The sequence below is a fragment of the Rhincodon typus genome, chromosome 29 (assembly GCF_021869965.1).
Source record: "Rhincodon typus isolate 14 chromosome 29, sRhiTyp1.1, whole genome shotgun sequence".
NCBI lineage: Eukaryota > Metazoa > Chordata > Chondrichthyes > Orectolobiformes > Rhincodontidae > Rhincodon > Rhincodon typus.
In genome coordinates, this window is record NC_063360.1 from 39,039,568 (window position 1) to 39,053,110 (window position 13,543).

The 13,543-nt window shown below is 43.8% G+C and overlaps 1 protein-coding gene across 4 annotated transcripts in view; it reads left to right on the forward strand.

Moving 5' to 3' along the window:
- The window catches only part of shc2 (SHC (Src homology 2 domain containing) transforming protein 2), a 57,422-nt gene extending 44,103 nt beyond the window's left edge, over window positions 1-13,319 (forward strand). For 3 of the 4 annotated variants that reach the window (XM_048614016.1, XM_048614018.1, XM_048614019.1), the window contains exons 9-13: window positions 494-581; window positions 1,152-1,328; window positions 2,345-2,637; window positions 3,012-3,149; window positions 12,353-13,319. In XM_048614016.1, the coding sequence (XP_048469973.1) occupies window positions 494-581; window positions 1,152-1,328; window positions 2,345-2,637; window positions 3,012-3,143 (690 nt within the window). In that variant the 3' untranslated portion in view covers window positions 3,144-3,149; window positions 12,353-13,319. The remainder of the gene's footprint in view (window positions 1-493; window positions 582-1,151; window positions 1,329-2,344; window positions 2,638-3,011; window positions 3,150-12,352) is intronic. The other variant, XM_048614017.1, reaches the window with a different exon arrangement.
- Window positions 13,320-13,543: the final 224 nt, after the last annotated feature.

The following is a 13,543-nucleotide window of genomic DNA, read 5'->3' on the forward strand; positions in this document are numbered from 1 at the left end:
GGGGGGGGGGGGGGGGAGTTGCTGCTGGTGAGGTGCAGGCGGTGAAATTTGAATTCCATACCAATCTGGAATAAAAGGTGATCTTAAAGATGGCTGTGTCACCACTACTTCTTCATTTTAATAAAAACATTTGGACCTTTAGGGAAGGAAATCTGTCATCCTTACTGGATCTGGCCTATGTCTTACAACAGATCCACAGCAATGTGGTTGACTCTCAATTGCCCTCTGAAATGCGCTCAAGCCAATGGCTCAAGGGCAACTGGGAACGGGAACAAGTGCCAGCCTTGTGTGCGATGCCCACGTCCTGTATATAAAAAACAATGTAAAGACCGAGATGATTATTGTCTTGATGCAGTGACACATTTTCAGTCTGAGACCTGCAGTCACATGTAGACATGGACCTCAGTCTGTTATGAGTCTGTCACATATTACTGCACCAGGCATCCTTGCCACCCCCACCATTGTCCCTCACTGAAAACTCTTTTCATTGCAGCTCAGTCATATCACTGAGAGTGAAACTGATCAGCATAAGGAAGAAAACACAAATGGTCACTGTGAGGATCTGGGACAATCCATGGCAGGTACGTCAGTGATGATCTGCTTTCCAGAGCAGCCTGAATGAAGGCACATGCACAAGCCTGACTGATATTTCACAGCAAGTGTGTCTCATGATGTCACTAATTTCCCATTCTGTTCCCACTGAGACAGTCCAGCCCCTCGCTTACTCTCCAATTGAGGCCAAACACAGTCTGGGGAATACTTAAACCAAGAAACCATTTCTGCTGTTGGAGAACTCACTCAGTGACACATTTTGGGAGTGGTCCCTATGTTGTCAACTGGTGGGGGGAGCAGACAGATGTTTTTAATCGCCCTCTACCCCAATCCCAGGTGCAGCAAAGTGAGTGTTGATTCTGGGATACTGTGAGGGAGGCTAAGAGCCACATCATATCATACAGTTACCCCTTGAGCCAGTGACTCTGGCCAAGGAAAGGATTTTGGACAATGTCTTCGAAATTCATGTTGATCATAATCTGTATCAACAGCAACTTCCCATTGTGTCGATGCAGAAACTGGGCGATTGGGAGCTGTACATACTGTGTATAGATGCTGCACTGGACACTGACTGAAATCACTGGAATTGTACATTGTAGGTGTGCTGAATGATGGCTACCTCCGACCGTACGGAAGATCCACTTGTGGGGAGCATATGTACGTAAATACTCAGGCCCTCGATCAGCAGGACTGGACTAGCAGAGACATGAGCATAACAGTGAATGGAGCAGTGGGAGACCGGATGGAGAGTCCTGAGAAAGACATGTTTGATATGAGTAAGTGTTTATACATCACATCCCAACACTGGAAAAAGGTACAGGCACTGATGGGTTCCTTTAGGCAGCTGAAATCCGTTAACCCTAACAACCAGGATCAGAACATAGAACATAGAACAGTACAGCACAGTACAGGCCCTTTGGCCCCCGATGTTGTGCCAACCTATTATCCTACTAAGATCAGTCTACCCTGCATACCCTACATTTTACTGTTCTCCATGTGCCTATCCAAGAGTTGCTTAAATGTCCCTAATGTATCTGACCCCACTACCACTGCCGGCAGCGCATTCCACACGCACACCACTCTCTGTGTGAAGAACCTACCTCTGACATCTCCCCTATACCTTCTTCCAATCACCATAAAATTATTCCCATCATAATAGTCATTTCCACCCCGGGAAAATGTCTCTATGTACTCTATCTATGCCTCTCATCATCTTGTACACCTCTGTCAAGTCACCTCTCATCCTTCTTCACTCCAAAGAGAAAAGCCCTGGCTCTCTCAACCTTTCCTCATAAGACCTGCCCCCCAGTCCAGGCAGCATCCTGGTAATTCTCCTCTGCACCCTCTCTGAAGCTTCCACATCCTTCCTATTATGAGGCGACCAGAACTGAACAGAACGTGACATTATTTTACCAAAAATACCATAAGGAATGGTTACTTGGAGATGGGATTCACTCTGCTTCCTATTTCCAAGCCCTAGCTAATTGTTTCTCTTTCTCTTCTCCCTCTAGCCAGCACAATATTTCCTTACTGTTGTTTAGAATTATTTTCCAAGCAAATATTTGCCACTTCAGTACTGAGGGCAGTGCTGCATTGTCAGAGCTGGGGGGCACAGCACATCACAAGACCAGTACTGTGGGGTACTGCATATAGCAGGGTCAGTGCTGGGGGGTGCCGTATCGTTGCCAGGTGGGGGTACTGCACTATTGCAGGTTCAGTGTTAGTGGGGTGGGGGGGGCGCGGGTGGTGTTGCATTTTCAGACAGTCAGTGCTCTGTTTCTTTCTGCTGAAGGACCATTTGACGATGCCTTAAAGCTGCATGATGCCAAATCCAGCAAATGTAAAGGAACAGGAACAGGAATATCGTGCTTAAATCCCAGCTCAGCCAGAGCCACAGAGGAGGAACAGTTAAAGCGGGAGTCCTGGTATCATGGGAAGATTAGTCGGAAAGTGGCCGAGAAACTCCTAGTGTTGGATGGAGACTTCCTGGTTCGGGAGAGCATGACGAACCGTGGACAGTACGTCCTGACTGGAATGCACAATGGCCAGGCCAAGCACCTTCTCTTGGTGGACCCAGAAGGAGTGGTGAGCTGGCATGAGGGCACTGGGAGTATTGGTATCTGTGGGTTCAGGATGGTTTCTCTTTCTAGGGCCTGTGCATTGTCTGCTGCTATAATGTTCCTGAGGGTGGAGGCTGGGAGGGCTTTGCGCAGTGATGCTTCAGTGATCGAATATCTCCTTTGTTTACCTCCAGATGCAGCCAGAAAGAACAGCTTCCTGTTTAAGGTGCCTCTTGATGCCCAATGTCAGCCCCATCCATCTTGCTGCACTACCCCCCCCCCCCCCCCCCCCAAAACATCATCTGCCTCCTTTCCCTGCTGCTCCAGTGCTGTCCCGACTGCTTGCCCCCTGTCCCCACTTGTCTCCGCTGTGGCTCTAACTCTGTCACTTCCTTCCAGGTGCGGACGAAGGATTTACTCTTTGAAAACATCACACACCTCATCAATTATCACTTTGAGAGTGAAGTTCCCATTGTAGCAGCGGAGAGTGAAGTTTGTCTGAAACAGATCATCGTCAAGAGGAAGCACTGAGCTGCTGTAAGTAATAGGGGGACTATCGGGTTAGAAAGCTGATTGGGAAGGACATACCTTTCACATCCACTGGAATGTAACACATGCAGCAGCCTAGCAATACATAGCAAGATCCCACAAACAGCCACTTGTTGATAATGGCCAGATAATCTATTTTTGTGATGTTGTTTAAGGGATGAATATTATTCAGAACACCAGATATTATTCCTTTTGCAAAATACTAATCATGTAATTTTTGTTTTACTTCTACCAGAGGGCAAATGGGACCACTGTTAAATTCACAAGACAGCACCTCTGAAAATGTAGTACTCTCTCAGCACTGCACTGGAGTGTTGGCCTGCATTATGAGTGTTTCCTTTCCTCCTGAGACAACCCACCCATTGCAGATATTAGTCTGATTTAAACCTTCCCTAAACTGCCTCCAATGCATTTATATCCTTCCTTAAATAAGGTGGCCAATACTATACACAGTACTGTGCTCTGTGCACATACCAGTGCTCTGTGTACGTAATATAACCTCCCTACTTTTGTATTCGATACCCTTGTGATAAATGATACCATTCTGTTAGCTTTCCTAATTACTTGCTGTAGCTGCACGCTAACCGTCTGCGATTCATACACCAGAACACCCAGATAGCTATGATGTTGTTGCTGCTGTTAACCGTGGCAATCCTCAATGTGTAGCTGATTAGTTGCACATAGATCTTGGCTTGAGTTTGGAACTTTTTCTTTTTGCAATTTTTTGTTTAGCATTCATTTTCTTCCTCTCTGAGGAAGGGAGGGGGGAGAATCTGGCTTGGCTTACAGGCTTTAGAAAGTCTGAATCCTAATTATATGCTCACCTCAGTTTTGTGATAAACTGCTACTTAGAACTGACCCAAAAGTTATTGCTGGGCAGTTTTTGTTTCCAACCCAAAGACACCTGGTGCCAGTTTGTCTCCAAAAGTATTAAATCCAGTTTCTTAAAAAAGAATCACTTTGGGTAACCAATACATGACCACACAGTTCCACTTTCTCTTGTATACAAAACTGGTTCATCCTCTGCAACACAGCAGTCCAAATTTCAATTTTCCAGCTTATAGTTTGAATAAAATATGTGTTGTCCTTACAGTTTAACACATAGGGTTATTAGGACTTGAACATCACAGCAGTAATAGGTGTCTTCTTCTGCTTTTTCTTTAAATTCTGTAAAGAATGTTTCTGTGCAGTCCACATCCCAATTGTCACACTTTGTCAATGGAGGCATGATTTCATGGTGAATTTCACTTTTGAGACAATAAGGGGGAAGATGTTTCTTTGTATACCAATAACTTGTTCCTTTTTTCCCCAACTGAAATCACTTTTGGCAGTTTCAACAATGTTATTGAAAAACCCTTTTACGTTTACATACAAGGCATATTCCTAAAATGAAACAACAAACTGGAAACGCTGAAGATCTGAAACAAACATAAATTGCTGGAGAAACTCAGGAGGTCTGTCCCTTCTGAAGAAGGGTCACTGGATTTGAAATATTAACTGTTTGTTTTCTCTCTACAGATCCTGCCATTCCTGCTGGGTTTTGCTAGCAATTTCTGTTTTTGTCATTTTCCTGGTGGATTTGATCTCTGAATAAGGTCAAAAATCACAACAGGTTAACTTGAAAACACAAGCTTTGGGAGTCTTGCTCCTTCTTCTTGTGTTAGTGAGAGAGGTGGCATCAGACACAGAATTTATAAGCAAAAGATCAAAGGGTCAGAGAACTGATGCAAATGTATTGAACAAACCTAAGATGGCTGTTAAATCTTTAATCAGTTAGAAAGGAGATGCAGGTTTCAATTGATTAATATGCAGGTTTCAATTGATTAATATGCAAATCCCAGAATTTCTTTAAGTCACTGCCCCGAGATAACTAAAGGTTTTATCAATATACCAGAAGTGCCACCTCAGGTCAGACAATGCGTTTTAGGTTCCCTCCCAGTCGGGGAACACTTCAGAGGTCAAGGACATTCAGCCTCGGATCTTTGGGTAAATGTCCTCCAAGGCGGCACACAGAGTCGCTGAGCAGAGGCTGATAGCTAAGTTCAGTCCCCTTGAGGACGGCCTCAACTGGAATCTTGGGGTCATGTCACACTACAGGTGACTCCACCACACCATACACTCTCACACACGCACACACACTCTCTCTCACACACACACACACACACACACACACACACACACACACACACACACACACTCTCGGGCGCATGTACACAAAACACATGCACATATGCATGCATGCACTCTCTTCCCCCACCCCTCACACCCACTCAACCCCCACACACACATAAATTTATGGGGTGAATTTGCAATTGCAGATACATTCTATTTTGTTCAAAAAGCACACAATTTGTAGACAGTTAATGTGGCATTTTATAAATTCCTGCTTTGGAAATAAAACCAGTCTGACTCCAAGTTAAAAGACAGATTCTAAACAAGGCCTTGCATCTAAAATGCATTGTCTGACCTGAGGTGGCACTTCTGGTATATTGATAAATCCTTTAGTTATCTCGGGGCAGTGACTTAAAGAAATTCTGGGATTTGCATATTAATCAATTGAAACCTGCGTCTCCTTTCTAACTGATTAAAAATTTAACAGCCATCTTAGGTTTGTTCAATACATTCGCATCAGTTCTCTGACCCTTTGATCTTTTACTTATAAATTCTGTGTCTGATGCTACCTCTCTCTCTAACACCTGAAGAAGGACTGAGGCTCCAAAAGCTGGTGATTTCAAATAAACCTGTTGGACTATAACCTGGTGTCGTGTGACTTCTGACCTTGTCCACCCCAGTCCAACACCGGCACCTCTGCCTCTTGATCTCTGAACATTTTGACATCTTTCACTTGCTCCTGATTGCGAATACTCAAAGGTGTGAGCAATGAAGGCAAGTGTGCTGAATACCTTTGTGACCACCCTGTCTACCTGTGACTCAAATTTCAAAGAAGTTTGTGTTTGAACCCCTAGGTGTCTCTGTTCTACAACACTACTCAGGGCCCTACCATTAATTGTATAGGTCTGCCTTTGTTTGTTTTACCAAGGCAATACCTTGCATTTATCCAAATTAAACTCCATCTGCCATTACCCATTGACCCAAATGATCAAGACCTCTTTGTAATCTTAGATAACCTTCTTCACTGTCCACTGAACTGCCAATTTTGGTGTCATCCACGAACTTGCTAACCAGGTCTCCTGTACTCTCATCAAGTTGTTTATATAAATGACAAACAAAAGTGGACCCAGTACCAATCCCTATGGAGTGCCGCTGGTCACACACCCCCAGTCCAAAAAACAACTCTCCACCACCACCCTCTACCCCCGACTGTGAAGTCAATTTTGTATCCAATTAGTAAGCTCAACCTGAATCCCATGTGATCTAACTTTACCAATTAGTCTACCATGCGGAACCTTATCAAAGGCTTTACCAAAGACTCTCTATATTCAAGGAAACATTCCCTTAACTAACCTGAGCTGCGTTCCGTTCTGGTATGTCCCAAGGGAATACATTTCACTTCTTCCATCGCAACTGTCATAACATCCACTTCCTATTCATGTATAGTCTCTCCTAAAGCATTTCCTAAGATTTCTACTGGTTTACTGTTCTGCTTCCAACAGCCCATGCAAAGGGGATTGATTGTGATGTTGCACAAGTACATGGACTTTTGGGCATCACTCCTACCCACAGGACCTTTTCTCTTTGGCCCAAAGAAGGGACCTGCTTGCATTCTAGCTTTATTTTCTCAGCCCAGCTGTTGCCTTCCTTTCAGTCTCCCTCCTTCTACCCTTTTGGGGATGGGGTGTATGTTTGTGTGTGAGAGACACAAATAGGCGTTCTCTTGGGTAGGGGCATGTGGACAAGATTGTAACCATTAGCCACCTCAGCTGCTGCTACATGTGTCCTTTGTAGTGGTAGGAAGAGAGTTTTTAAATTCTTTGCTTTCGAAGGCAGCCTATGTTTAAATGCCTGCATTCACCAGGAAATGGCAATCTCAATCTCTAAGTCAAACTCAGGCTGCTATTGGGGGTTTAAACATTTCTGCCTATAAACTTCTGACACCAGCTCATAAGCTCTTTTTAAGCTATCTCATAATCTGCAAAAGTCTCAAAACGTGGCATAAACCTAATGGGCTTTGCATGTTAACCTAATCTTCATTAGCAGTTTCTGAGGGCTATTTAATATTTTTGCAATCTTTTCAAATTAAATGAAAAATGTCTCTTGGTCCTCTCCTCCCAAAATTTGAGATTGCCAAGGTGAGCTTAAACAGCTCTGCACTTATCCTGGAGTTGGGACAGCTTTTGGGGTGGCACAGTGGCTCAGTGGTTAGCACTGCTGCCTCAAAGTGCCAGGGACCTGGGTTTGATTCCAGCCTCGGGTGGCTGTCTGTGTGGAGTTTGCACATTCGCCTCGCATTTGTGTGGGTTTCAGCCAGGTGCTCTGGTTTCCTCCCACAGTCCAAAGATGTGCAAGCTAGGTGGATTGGCCATGCTAAATTACCCACAATGTTCAGGGATGTGTAGGTTAGGTGCATTAGCCAATGGGAAATGCATGTTTAGGGGGATGGTTCTGGGTGAGATGCTCTTTGGAGGGTCAGTGTGGACTTGTTGGGCTGAATGGCCTGATTCCACACCGTGAGGTTCTATGACTCTCCTCAGCAATAAGTTCACTGGTTTCAGGGGGATCTTCCTCTCTTCAAAACGTTTTAATTGAAATTCTGTTATCCTGTTTCTGTTGTGATCCTCCCTTGAATGCTCTTTTCCTTTTCTCTCCTTGCCTGGGATCTGGTTTAACACTGCCCTCTGTCTCTCCCAATTTGACGCTGAGACTGTTGGCTACTAGTTTGTTTTTTTAGCTTTTCATCTAAATTCTATCATTGACTGCAGAGTTGAGGTTTTCAATGCAACAATGGACAATGCTTTTCGACATTTTTAATCAACCAGCTCAGATGTTAGGACACACATCTGGAACTTATGGGACGGAGGTCTCCTGGTCCAGAATAGGGACATTACCATATGAATATATGAACAAGAAAGAGGAGTAGGCCACTTAGCCCTTTGAGTCTGCTCTACCATTCTTTAAATTGAGGTTAAATGAATTTAACCTCAACTCTACATTCCTGCATATATCCTGGCATCCACCTAGTCAAATCCCCTCAGGATCTTATGTTTCAATTAAGTCATCTCTGAATCTTTGAAATTCCAAAGCATACAGGCTTAGCCTTTTTAGCCTTTCCTCACATGGCAATCTGCTCAATCAAGATATTAGTCTAATAAACCTTCGCTGAACTGCTTTCAAAGTACTAACATCCTTCTGTAAGTACAGTGACCAGAATTAGTATACAACACTCCAGATGCTGTCTCACTAATGACCTGTATAACTGAAGTATTATCTCTCCACTCTTGCATTCCATTCGCCTCACAATAACACATTACATTCTGTTAGCTCTCCTGATTACTTGCTGTACCTACACCTTCTGTGACTCATGCACTAGGACACTGAGATCCTTCTGCGTTTCAGAGTGCTGCAACCTCTCACCATTTAGCTAATGTGCTGCTTTTATATTCTTTCCATCAAAATGGACAATTTCACACTTTCCCACATTATACTCCTTTTGCCAGATCTTTGCCCACTCATTTTATAAAACAATATACATCCCTTTGTAAGATCCTTATGTCCTCTTCATAAGTCGCTTTCCCACCTATTTTTGTGTCATCAGCAAATTTAGCTCCTATACCTTCAGTCCCTTCTCACAGACCATTTCTATAAATTGGAAAGAGTTGAGATCCCAGCACTGACCCCTGTAGCACATCACTTATGACATCCTGCCAGCCGAAAAATATCCATTTATTCCTACTCTCGGCTTCCTGTTAGCCAGCCAAACTTCTATTCCATTCCAATATGTTACCCCCATACCATGAGCTTTTATTATTCACAAAAACATTTGTAATTGGCACCTCTATGAAATGTCTTCTGCAAATCCAAGTACAGTACCTCCACTGGTTCCCCTGTATCCATAGCACAGCTTTCTTCTTCAAAGACCTCCAACAAATTAGTTAAACAGGATTTCCCTTTGCTAAAACCATGTTGGCTCTTCTTGATTACACTCCACCACAAGATCCTTCTGGACAATTCTAGTAGATATTTTGTAAAGAACCTATTCAGAGATGGTACTGCACACCTCTGAAGCAGGTGGGACTTGAACCCAGGTGTTTTGGTCCAGGGGTAGGGATACAAATACTGCACCACAAGAGAGCCCTGTGTTATGCTTTAAATTTATTTTTTTTTATTTAATCTATTTTTCCGGTCAACCTGTTCAGAGATATTGTCACACACCTCTGGAACAGGTGGGACTTGAATCCAGTCCTCCTGGTCCAGGGGTAGGCACACTAATACTTCACCACAACAGCCCAGTCCAGACAAAGCTTTTAAAACTGTTCCAATTTATTGCATTCACCTGTAAAAACATACTAACCTCAAACAGGACCATTTGGATAATAAAACATTATTCCAGTACACAAAGCTGTATTGGTGTTTTTAAAACTATGTCCCCATTTCAAATTACATTTGTTTGTCTGTGGGTTGTTTGCTGGTTGTAAGCTTTCAAATGTTTGATACAACCTTAGTTAGGAGGGAAACTGGCTCCTTTCCCTGACTCATTCCTTCACTGGTCTCTCAGTTTGAATATATGAAGGGAAGAGATATTGCTGAGGATCAGATTGTATACATGCCAGTATCAGAAACTGGTCCGCCAGGTTCTTTAACAAATCATTACAATTATGAAGGGAGGAATGTACTGACAATCAAGTGTCACTATTCCTCCATCTGTACTGTGAGTGTAAATGTGTGGATTTAATCACCAAAATGGCCATTTTTTTCTTTTTATTCCTTCATGGGACTTTGGCATCACTGGCCAGGCCAGCATTTAGAACATGGAACTGTGCAGCACAGGAACAGGCCTTTCAGCCTATGGTGATGCCAAATTAAACTAATCCCTTCTGCCTGCCCTTGGTCCATTTCTCTCCATTCCTTCAATATTCATGAGCTTATCTAAAAGTCCCTTAAATGGCCCAATCATATCTGCCTCCATCACTACCCCTGGCAGCACGTTCCAGACTCCTACCACTCTGTGGGGGAAAAGAACTTGCCTCTCACATCTCCTTTGAACTTTCCCCTCTCACACTAGGGGGCATGCATTTAGGGTAAGACATTTCAATGCTCAGGATAAAGATTCTGACCCTCAACCCTATCTGTGCATCTCATAATTTTATAAACTTATGTCAAGTCTCCCCTGGGCCTCCACCATTCCAGAAGAAACAAGTTTTTCTAGCCTCCCCTTCTAGCTCATACTCTCCAATCCAGGCAGAATCCTGGTAACCCTCTTCTGCACCCTCTCCAAAGCCTCCACATCCTTCCTGTAAAGTGGCGACCAGAATTGAACGCAATACTCTAAGCGCGGCCTAACCAAAGTCTTATAAAGCTGCAACATGACATCCTGACTCTTGTACTCAATTCCCCGACAAGTATGCCATATGCCTCCTTTACCACCCTATCTACTTGTGTGGCCACTTTCAGGGAGCTATGGACTTGAACCCCAAGATCCCTCTGTACATCAATGCTGTTCAGGGTCCTGCCATTAACTCTATACTTTCCCTTAACATTTGATCTCCTAAAGTGCAGCACCTCACACTTACCCAGATTAAACTCCATCTGCCATTTCTCCACCCATATCTGCAACTGATCTATATCCCACTGTATCCTTTGACAACCTTCTACACTATCCACAACTCCATGAACCTTTTGTGTTATCTGTAAACTTACTAACCCACCCATCTACATTTACATCCAAGTCATTTACATATATCACAAACAGCAATAATCCCAGTACGGATCCCTGTGGAACGTCATTAGTCACGGACCTCCAGCCTGATAAACATCCTTCCACCACTACCCTCTGCCTTCTATGCCAAGCCATTTCTGAATTCACGCAGCCAAGTCACCATGGATCCCATGCATCTTAATCTTCTCGATGAGCCTACCATGAGGGAGTTCATCAAAAGCCTTACTAAAATCCATGTAAACAACATTCACTGCTGTACCTCATTGATCACCTTTGTCCCCTCCTCGAAAAATTCAATCAAGTCAGTAAGACATGACCTGCCCTGCACACAGCCATTGCTGGCTGTCCCTAATTAGGTCATGCTTTTCCAAATGCGCATAAATCACCAAGTCACCCTTTATTTACACTGATTCAGCTCCCTTAAAGCCAGCTTTGAGTGAACTGAACCTCTGACACTCCTGTTTATATCTGTCAGCCCAATCAGGGAACTCATATTCTATGAGGGCCATCTGGCTGACCTTGTTACAATCACTACAATTGGGTTTTCAACTCTCTCACTTTGATGAGAGGCATCTCAGATAAAGTGTAAAAAGAGACTAAGAAAAGGCTGCTTCCCCTGCAGCAAATTTTGTCTGGCTGTGTTCAAAGTCAATATTTGATTTGATTTAATATCGTCACCTGTACTGAGATACAGTGAAAAGTATTGTTTTCCATGATAACCAGACAATCATACCTTCCATAAGTACATCAGAACAGAATGCAGAATATAGTGTTACAGCTAGAGAAGGTGCAGAGAAAGATCGATTCCAATGTATGAGAGGTCCATTCATAAGTGTGAGAACAGCGAGGAAGAAGCTTTTCTAGAATCTGTTGGTACGTGTTTTCAAACTTTTATATCTCTTGCCCAGTGGAAGAGGGTGGAAGAGAGTATAACCAGGCTGGGAGTGTCTTTGATCTTGGCTGCTTTCCCGAGGCAGTGGTAAGTATAGGTGGAGCCAATAGATTGAAGGCTGGTTTGTGGACTGGGCTCTGTTCACAACTCTCTGTAATTTCTTGTGGTCCTGGGCAGAGCCGTTGCTGTACCACACTGTGATGTGTCCAGACAGGATGCTTTCTGTGGCACCTTTCTATCCATAAGGAGTCATGTAATCCTCTCTCTGACAGTGCAGAGTTGGTGTCTTCATTCCAGGAGCTTGTCCTTTGCAAATGCAACATTTTTGCTGTTGCAATGTGTTCCTGTAAGTCCAGATGATATTATAAGTTAATATTTTTAAATGATACATTTTCATAACACTATCAATATTACTATTGTCACAATTCCAGCTGCTTTAGTAAACTGTGTTTCTCCTGCTCCTAGGCAGTGGCTGATATGATTTGAACATATCCCTGAATTCCAAAGATATCCAGAGATTTTTGATCAAGAATGAATATTTGTGAGCAGACATATTGCTTCAGTTCTGGATTTGAGTCGTGAAATTTGGAGAAGAGATTGAAATTCCTCACTCTTGCAGCCAGCTCTCTGTCCACTCCAGCTGCTTCACAGAGCATGTTGCTTATCGCAGTCAGTGTAATCACTAACACGGCAGCACTCGAGAAATGGGATTCAACTGAACTCAAACTAATTGTTACTGTCCGGGATACATACAGGACATCTCATGATGACAAAGAATGGACAGTAGGAGGGAATTGTTGGACTGTACTGCTCTGTGTGTGTATCTCAATAGCAGCTCCCACACACACGTAGGTAAAGGGGATGGTTTATTCCTGATTGGTGTTGTACAGCCTGATGGTCCCCGTGCTACGTGTAAATATCATATTCTGGTGGGGTGGTGGGAGTGTTGACCCCACGAACTGAGTGATTTGGGGCCATAATGTGGGTGTCAGGGAAAGGTTTGGCTGACACTGTATTTCTGACACGCTGTCAGAACAATCGAAAGATTCTGCCTGGGTTCCACAGCTACAGCCTCTAAAGCTCAGTCCACAAACATTTCAGCAAAACTGATCTGGAGACCAAGGATGCAGGTAGTGGTGAGGGGTCTCTATTCCCTCAAACCCTCTCTTCCCCATGCCCCCTCTCTTCTTCCCACCAATCTCTCCCTTCTTAACCCCCATTTGTCCCTTTCTCCCACTCCCCCTCTCAACACTAACCCCCCAGCTCTCGGGTCCCAATCCCCTCTCCTCTCTCTCTCTCTCCCCCTCCCTGTGTCTCTCTTTTTCTGTCTCTTCCTCTTACTGAGTCACTGCTGGTGAAATTTGTCAATTTTTGATTTTGTGATTAAAGTCCTTTTCTCAATCTTTGAAATAAAAGTGATAATTGGGATGTATTTAAGTTGTCTTACTGATCCATTTTGTGGTGAATAAAGTCAGTACGACCTGGTGCCTCTGCCCAGAAGATTAAACATCCAGTTTAGGTGGAGTTGTAATGCAGCAAAGGAGGGAGGATTTTGTTCATCAACCCCCTGGCCTCCCCCTCTGCCTTTGTGCTTCACCCTGTCCCCCACCCCCAGGTTTAGACACAGGTTGCTGCTCTGTTTGAGTCAGCCCAAAG